We start from the raw sequence: 9,475 nt of genomic DNA, 5'->3' as shown, positions 1-9,475 counted from the left end.
GGGTGCTTCTCACTTGGAGTCTCTTGTGAGACTGCAGTCACCTGAGGTTTAGACTGGGGCTGGAGGACCCACTTCCCAGATGGTTCACCTCCTGCTGTCGGCAGGAGGCTGCAGTTCCTCCCCATACGGTCATCTCCACAGGTCTGGTGAGTATTTTTACAATATGGCATCTCCTTGTTCTTTCCACCTTCCCTTCCTGCCCACCCCACCATGCCCAACGTGTTTTTTCTGTTGTCAGTGATTCTTAACTTGTATGGGGTCACAGGCTCACTGTGACCTAATGAAAACTAGGGACTCTTCCTGAGTGAAGTACACATATGCATTTACACAGAATATTCTAGATAGAATTTCAAGGGGCTCCAAGGTTAAGTACCAATTGGGTCCACAGAGAGCTCTGTCAAACGTGAATTGAATTGTGTAATTCCCTGCTTAAATCCTTCCTTGACCCCCACTGCCCATAGGATAAAAAACCTCTTTAGCACACCATGAGCTGACTCCAACTTACTTTTAATAACAATAACTTTATCATCACATGGAATGTCTTCTACATGGCAGATACTTTTCACACTCTCTTTCTAATTATTTTTTTTTATTTTTTATTTTTTTGGGTCTCACTCTGTTGCCCGCCCAGGCTGGAGTGCAGTGGTGCAATCTCGCTCACTGCAAGCTCCGCCTCCCTGGTTCATGCCATTCTACTGCCTCAGCCTCCCGAGTAGCTGGGACTACAGGTGCCCGCCACCACACCCGGCTAATTTTTTGTATTTTTAGTACAGACGGGGTTTCACTGTGTTAGCCGGGTTGGTTTCGCTCTCCTGACCTCAGGTGATCTGCCCGTCTCGGCCTCCCAAAGTGCTGGGAATACAGGTGTGAGCCACCGCGCCTGGCCTATCTTTGAAATCTTAAAGGGCAAAGCTGACTTCAAACAGACTTCAAGCAGTTATTTTGGTATGGCTCCATTTTAATAAGAAAAAATATAAATGTGTAGATGGATACATTGACAAAATGGTAAAAGAATATGCATCAAGTAATAATTGTTATCTCTGGGATTAGAGTAAATTAAATTTATTTATTTATTTATTTAGAGATGGAGTCTTGCTCTGTCACCCAAGCTAGAGTGCAGTGGCGCATTCTTGGCTCACTGCAATCTCCGCCGCTGGGGTTCAAGAGATTCTCGTGCCTCAGCCTTCCAAGTAGCTGGGACGACAGGCGTGTGCCACCATGCCTGGTTAATTTTTGTATTTTTAGTAGAGGTGGGGTTTCACCGTGTTGGCCAGGCTGGTCTTGAACTCCTGGCCCCAAGTGCCTGCCTCAGCCTCCCAAAGTGCTGGGATTATAGGCGTGAGCCACTGCACCCAGCCTCTAGGATTTTAAATTATTTTTATTTACCTTTTAATGTATGTTTTAAAATCTTTCTATAAGGTATATAAATTACATATTTGGTTTTTAAAGTCTTCTAGTGTTAAAAGAAAAATGCCGTGTGCATAAGATAAGCTATCACTGTGATTTAATTTTCTGACTTTTCTTTCTGAACACAGATAAAATCATGCCTATTTTGCACTTAACACAGGAAGTGGTTTCTAGAGTAGCAGAAAGTCTCAGTAACTTCGAGGTACACAATTCTACCTCTACCGCAGCGTCATCGAGTATATTTACAAGCATTTAGTTCAGTGAAGTACTTGTCTCAGGTGCTTGTTTAGATCTAACATCTTCAAGGAATGTCAGGAAGCCTCGAGGCTGAAGAAAGGTGCAGAGTATTTTCTAAATGTCTGGCAGTGAAGAAAATCCCTCAGTATTTTCCTTGTGATTAACTTGTTGATGGATTTTCTTTTAAAGAAGTCAAGTAAAGAGAAACTTTCCTAAGGGAGTGGAAACAAAGGCGGGACTATTCTGACTCACTCACCTCTGTGTTGATGGTGCCCTTTGGCATCAGTTTCAAAGTAATTCATTCACATCTGCTCAGCAAGTACTCATTGCATGCTCATTAATTCCAGGTGCTGTTATGGTTCCTGGGGATGCAGCAGTAAAGAAAGCAGAGTTCCTGACCTCATGGAGCAATACTTGCGTGAGGGAGGAGACAGATGCGGCAAATAAGTAAATATATAGCACATCAGGGGTGATACGTACAGTGAAAAAACGAATGGTGAGGGGGTTGGGCCTGCTGGGAGGGCGAGAGGGCGGGGGAAGCCATAGTTCTGCTTTCAGTAGGGTGCCTGCAGGATTCTTCCCTAAGGAGACATTTGTACCGAGACCAAAGGGGAGGGGAGGGAGCAAAGGCTGTGGTATCTGGGGGAAGAGCCCTCCAGAAGACAAAGACCCTGAGATGGGAGCATACTGGTAGGGCCCGCAGGGACAGCAGCTGGGGGAGGGAGATCAATGGCATGGGGAGTGAACCAGGCTGTGTAGGGCAGAATATGGGGTCTTGTAGGCCACTGAAAGAATTTTTCTATTTTTAAATTCTGAGTGAGACCTGATGCGATTAAGGAATAGGGCACAAGACAATTACTCACAAGAGGCACTAGGATGCTAAAGACTCATGGAGACTAGGCCGTAAGGGACAAAGTCCAGACATGGGGAGCCATTAGGGGCTGTTGCCCATCCTGAAAGATAACAGAGGCTTGGAGGGGATGGGGAAGGAGGTGACAGGAAATGACTGGATTCTGGATATAATTGAAGGCAGAATCCACTGGATTTGCTGGGAGATGAAGAGTGGGGTTTTTCCTGAGCAATGGAGTAGATAATGGCTCTATTACCAGAGCAGGTTTCGGCAGACGCGTTTCAGTTATCTACTGCTGAGTGACAAACAAACCATGCTGCACTTAGTGGCATGAAACATCAGCAATCATTTGATTTGCTCACCAGTTGCAGCCTGGGCAGGGTTCAATGGGGACGGCTGCAGGTGGGATTAGTTAGGGCAGCTCAAAAGCTGGCTGGAGCCATCTGAGGCTTGTTACTCACACGTCTGGCTGTGGATGCTGGCTGTCAGCTGGGCCCTCAGCTGCGATGTCAGCCAGAACTCCTGCACCTCCTCATGTTGGGGTTCACTCCCTCATGGCATGGCAGCTGGGCTCCAAAAGTGGCCTCCCAAGGAAACAAAATATGAAGCATGTGACATTTTCATGCCTTTGCCTCAGAAGTCCCATAGTCTCATTTCTGCTGTCCTTTATTGCTTGAAGGAGTCACGAAGATTGGTTAAACTTCAAAGGGAGGAGACATGGACCCTAGCCCTGGATGGGAGGGTGTCAATGTCACATTGTAGAAGAACATGTGGGACAGGAGGTATTGTGCCCATCTTTGGTCAATATCGTCTGCCACATAAAGGATGCAGAAATCAAGATTTGTAGAGTGTGAGCTGCTTGTTAGTTATCACACAGGGATGTTGAGTAGGCAGGTGGATGTATGAGTCAAGAGAGGTCAAGGTTGGGGAAATAAATGTTGGACGCTTTATTATACAGTTGGTGTTTAAAGCCACCGGGATGAGGAGAGATGTGGTGGGAGGAGGAGGAGGAGAGGAAGGAGGATCAGGAGAAGAGAGAGTTTATTAAGCATTGCATTTTTTTTTTTTTTTGAGATGGAGTCTCCTGCTGTCACCCAGGCTGGAGTGCAATGGTGCTATCTCGGCTCACTGCAGACAAGGTTTTGCTGTGTTGCCCAGGCTGGTTTCGAACTCCTAAGCTCAGGCAATCCATCTGCCTCAGCCTCCCAAAGTGCTAGGACTACAGGCATGAGCCACCGTGCGCAGCCACATTGCATAATTTTTACTGAGTAGTTCTATACTTAGCATTGTGGGAGGTACTTTGCACAGCTTAGAGCAAGATGAAGGCCTCCCTGCCCCAGTCCGCGGTGAGGCAGGCCTCACTCTGTACCGCCGTAGAACTCAGCTCAGTTTCTGACTCTGTATTTTTCTCTTGCTCCCTGTGCCCCTGGTGCTGGAGCGCTTAATTACATCTAACAAGGTCTCTTTTGTCCTTGTGCTTTGGAGTGTCTTCAGGCTTTCCCTGGATAATGATAACCAAAAGTATTTGGAGTTTTAGAAAACCTAAAACTTAAAACCTTCAAAAGGGCAATGTTGAGAAATAAAGAAATGAATTATTCCATTGTTAAGCAACTCATGTCTGAGTAAGAGAAAACTTGAATTTATGGTGGTTAAAGTATATGCGGGATATTAAAAACAAAAGAGAGAGAGAAAGAAAAAAAAAACCCAGAAAGCCATTTTTTGATCCTCAAGAGATCAGATGAAGTTTCTATGTGAAGCATTGAGAGATCTTTACTTTATGATAAGGCTAAATGCCAGATTGTCAAAAAAAGGGTCGAATATAAACTTCTTTGCATAATACATAAATCCATTCATAATCTGACCCTTTCCTTTCCAATCTCCTCTACTAGCCACCTCCAGTATATTCTGGTTGCCCTGCTCCAAAAACGCTCTGAACATGCCATGCCTGTGTACTACTTCCCCATGGTTTATTCCCCCTCTCCATTCCTGGCCAACTGCTACTCATCCTTCAAAGCTCAGCTTGAATGTCATCTCCTCTACAATGCAGGTGGTTGTAGTCACCTCTATCAGTGTTCCCATCTTTTGTATATACTTCCTATGATTCTGATCACATTCTGCTTAATATCTTATCACATCCTGTCATGTATGTGCTTATCTCCTTGAGCAGACAGTTTTTTAAGGACAGTAAACCCGGGTGCTTTTTTGTTTTTTTGCAGCCCCAGTCCCAGCAGTGCTGAGCAACAGAAGAGATAAACACCACAGTTTTTAGGAAGTTCAGTTGCATAAGAGATGACAGTAGAGGCCCCTGCATGTCTATTGCAGACAATTACTTATGGGCTCACAAAAAACTGTTCTCTGGCCGGGCGCGGTGGCTCACGCTTGTAATCCCAGCACTTTGGGAGGCCGAGGCGGGCGGATCACGAGGTCAGGAGATCGAGACCACGGTGAAACCCCGTCTCTACTAAAAATACAAAAAATTAGCCGGGCGTGGTGGCGGGCGCCTGTAGTCCCAGCTACTTGGGAGGCTGAGGCAGGAGAACGGCTTGAACCCGGGAGGTGGAGCTTGCAGTGAGCCGAGATTGCGCCGCTGCACTCCAGCCTGGGCGACAGAGCGAGACTCCGTCTCAAGAAAAAAAAAAAAATGTTCTCTGGTTTTGCGCAGTGGGATGCACTGTCCTTTCCTATATCTCTCAGTTGCTGACACTATTAAGAAATAGAGACTGGGCATGGTGGCTCACATGCGTAATCCCAACAGTTTGAGAGGCCGAGGTGGAGGATTGCTTATGACCAGGAGTTTGAGACCAGCTGGGCAACATAGTGAGACCCCATCTCTACCACACACACACACACAAATTAGCTGGGCGTGGTGGCAAGCCCCTGTAGTCCCAGCTACTCAGGAGGCTGAGGTGGGAGGATCACTTGAGCCTGGGATGTTGAGGCTGCAGTGAATCATGATTGCAACATCACATTCTAGCCTGGGAGACAGAGCAAGACCTTGTCTCAGGAAGAAAGAAAGGAAGGAAGGAAGGAAGGAGAGGGGGAGAGAGAAAGAAAGAAGGAAAGAAAGAAAGAAAGAGAAAGAGAAAGAGAGGAAGGAAGGAAAGAAAGAAAGAAAAGGAAGTAGAGAAAGAAAGGAAGGCAGGCAGGCAGGAAGGAGGAATTTCCTTCTAATTTGGTAGGAATTAGAAAATTCCTCTAGTCTGTCATTGCCATGTAAAACATCTCTAGAGATAGTTGTTTGAGGCACACAGACTCGTTTCCAACATGACATTACCATACCCAGATTTCTGGTGTCAAGCCACATGTCAGTATGAATGGTCCTACACAGATGACACGTTCAACTTTCATAGTTGTCTCCACCTTCCATTCCAGCCTGCTCTGCCTTCTGTATTTTCCAGAAACCTCTGGATTCTCCCTTCTTCCTCAGGGGTGTGTGGCTGTCTGGTGGGGAATTATCAACCAACATAATGGGAGATGCTGAAGCCCGAGCGATGAGCAAAGTGATCACAGAATACTGGGAAGCTGAGGTGCAGATGCACACAGGGAAGAAGCTGGGAAGAAGCTGGAGGAAAGAAGTGAAGGAAATAGGATGATGGAGCCAAAACCGGGACTAGGGAGGCCAGACCTGGGGAGAGAAGGTGGGAGCTGAAGTGGGGATCCTGAGGATGTTAACTGAAAAACCACGAGATCTACAAGCTACTGTTTAACCGAAAGGAGAGACTCTGCTGGTAGAAGTTTACCTGTTGGGGGTGACTCAGGCAGAGCTAAGCTAGCCCTGCAATGACTCCAAATGATCCTGCAAGGTGGGGGCAGACACAGGAGAGGAAAACAGCCCCATCCTGGCCTGCTGGTCAAAGCACATGCGTGCTCTCTTCTCTCCCTCCCTCTCCGCTCTGTCTCTGTCTCTCCTTCCTTTTCTCTCTGTTTCTGTCTTTCTCCCTCTGTACCTTGGCAGCTAACCTGGCATTCTGAACTCCACCCCCAGCCCTGTCGGTGCCTCTTTTGACCCTGAGCAGCTCTTTTCTCTCTTTCCCTACTTCTTACTTCTTACCATCTCCTGGAGAGGTTATTCTTAGCCACTTGCTGAACAGTTACTTGTTTCATTTAAACAAACAAAAAAGAAACAAAACCTGCCTAATGTGGCGGTAGACTTGAATTTAAAGAAAATGTATTTCTTTTTTTTTTTTTTTTTTTTTTTTTTTTTTTTTTTTTTTTTTTTTTTTGAGACGGAGTCTCGCTCTGTCGCCCAGGCTGGAGTGCAGTGGCGCAATCTCTGCTCACTGCAAGCTCCGCCTCCCGGGTTCACGCCATTCTCCTGCCTCAGCCTCTCTGAGTAGCTGGGACTACAGGCGCCCGCCACCACGCCCGGCTAATTGTTTGTATTTTTAGTAGAGACGGGGTTTCACCGTGGTCTCGATCTCCTGACCTCGTGATCCGCCCGCCTCGGCCTCCCAAAGTGCTGGGATTACAAGCGTAAGCCACTGCGCCCGGCCGAAAATGTATTTCAAACTGGGAAGAAGAGAAAATTTTTTTCTTAAATACAACTTATTTCATTGATTCTGAAAGCAATACATATTTATTGTAGAGAGAAATTGGATTTTACAGAGAAGCACAAAGAACAAAATTATAATTATCCATTATTCCATGGTCAGAGATAACTGGAATTAACATAAGGATATTGCTTTGGCTTGAATGTTTGTGTCTTTTCCAAAATTCATGCTGAGGCCGGGCGCGGTGGCTCACACCTGTAATCCCAGCACTTTGGGAGGCCGAGGCAGGTGGATTGCCTGAGCTCAGGAGTTCTAGACTAGCCTGGCCAACATGGTAAAACCCCAACTCTACTAAAAATACAAAAAATTAGCCAGGCGTGGTGGTGCATACCTGTAATCCTAGCTACTCAGAAGGCTGAGGTACGAGAATCATTTGAACCTGGGAGGTGGAGGTTGCAGTGAGCTGAGATTGCACCACTGCACTCCAGCCTGGGTGACAGAACGAGACTCTGTCACAAACAAACAAACAAACAAAACCAAAATTAGAGTTGAAAGATAATCCCCAATGTAACAGTATTAAGAAAGAGGCGAGGTCTTTAGGAGGTGATTAGACCGTGAGGACTCTGCTCACATGATTGGATTAGTGCCTCATAAAAGGACTTGAGGGAGCCAGTTCAGCCTCTTCTTCTCTTTCAACAAGTGAAGACTCAGTGTTTGTCTTCTCCCTCAGCAACAAGGTGCCATCACAGAAGCAGAGAGCAGCCCTCAGCAGACATCAGACATGCTGGTGCCTTGATATTGGGCTTCCCGGTCTCCATAACTGTGACAAATACATTTCTATTGTTGATAAATTACCCAGTCTGTGATATTTTGTTACAGCAGTACAGACTAAAACAGAAATATATGCTTTTTAGCCTTCTACACACACACACACACACGCACGCACACACGCACACACACACATTATTGGGATATAGTGTATGTATTGTTTCATAATCTACTTCTTTCACGTGAACATTTTATGGTGGATGTTTTTCCATGCTAATATTTTTTCCGTAAAGATATTTTAAATCATGACATAGTATTCTATTTGAACATATCAAAACATTTAATCTACTATTATTGGACATTTATTTCAAAAAAAATTTTCTTTTTGCTACTAGCAATAGATTTGTCTTTTTTTTTTTCTTGAGACAGGGTCTCACTCTGTCACCCAGGCTGGAGTGCAGTGGTGTGATTTTGGCTCACTGCAACCTCCACTTCTGGGGTTCAAGTGATCCTCCCTCATCAGCCTCCTGAGTAGCAGGGACTACAGGCACACACCACCACACTCAACTAAGTTTCGTATTATTATTATTTTAGTAGAGACAGGGTTTCACCATGTTGCCCAGGCTGGTCTCAAACTCCTGGGCTCAAGCAATCCACCCACCTCAGCCTTCCAAAGTGCTGGGATTACAGGCACAAGCCACCATGCCTGGCCACTGGCTTTGTCTTGAACAATCTGGTACTGAAATCTTTACCCACATCCATGGCTATTTTCTTAGCATAAATGTCTAGACATGGAATAGCTGGATTAGAGGGATGTGCATCTTAAGTTCCTGGTACATAGAGCAAAATTAGCCTTCAGAAAGCTTATGCTAATTTTCCTGTCAGCAATGCTGTTTCTCCAAACTCTAGATAACCCTGGCTAGTATAAATTTTTTTTCTGTTATTAATTTTCTTTGGTTTTGAGACAGAGTCTTGCTCTGTTGCCCACGCTAGAGTGCAATGGCACGATCTCAGCTCACTGCAACCTCTGCCTCCTGGGTTCAAGTGATTCTCATGCCTCAGCCTCCTGAATAGCTGGGACTACTAAAAAAAGTACAAAAATTAGCCAGGCACATCTCTACTAAAAAAAAAAAAATACAAAAATTAGCCAGGCATGTACCATCATGCCTGGCTAATTTCTCTATTTTTTTAGGAGAGGCAGGGTTTTGCCATGTCAAACTCTTGGCCTCGTGCAATCCACCCGCCTCAGCCTCCCAAAGTGCTGAGATTACAGGAGTGAACCACCACATCTGGCCTATTAATTTTTAATGTAATTCTCTTGAAGTCAGAAAATATACTTTGTATAAATTTAATCATTTTAAATTTACTGAGATCTAGTTTACAGGCCAGAATGTAGTCTGTTTTGGTGAATGTTCCATGAGCACTTGAAAAGAATTTGCATTTTGCCATTGTTGGATGAAGTGTTCTGTATATGTCAATTAGATTAAGTTGGTTGCTAATGTTATTGAAATCTTCTATACCCTTTCTGATTTTCTGTGTACTTATTCTATCAGTTAATAAGAGAGAGATGTTGGAATCTCCCATTATAATTTTGAATTGGTCTATTTTCTCTTTCTACTAGTTTTTCCTTCGTATGTTTTAATGCTCTGTTATCAGGGGCACACACATTTAATCTTGCTATGTCTTCTTGAAGAATTGACCTGCTTGTCACAATAGGATGTTC

At 44.9% G+C, this 9,475-nt stretch overlaps 1 protein-coding gene across 1 annotated transcript in view; it reads left to right on the top strand.

Annotated features, from left to right (window-relative positions):
- Window positions 1–7: 7 nt before the first annotated feature.
- Window positions 8–9,475, top strand: part of LOC129458288 (uncharacterized) — a 171,401-nt gene continuing 161,933 nt past the window's right edge. The window contains exons 1-2 of the mRNA XM_055233994.2: window positions 8–146; window positions 1,992–2,091. Coding sequence (XP_055089969.2) covers window positions 2,079–2,091 — 13 coding nt within the window. The 5' untranslated portion in view covers window positions 8–146; window positions 1,992–2,078. The remainder of the gene's footprint in view (window positions 147–1,991; window positions 2,092–9,475) is intronic.

Source organism: Symphalangus syndactylus, chromosome 19 (genome assembly GCF_028878055.3).
Source record: "Symphalangus syndactylus isolate Jambi chromosome 19, NHGRI_mSymSyn1-v2.1_pri, whole genome shotgun sequence".
Taxonomy (NCBI): Eukaryota; Metazoa; Chordata; class Mammalia; order Primates; family Hylobatidae; genus Symphalangus; species Symphalangus syndactylus.
This window is presented reverse-complemented; position numbering and strand designations above follow the sequence as displayed.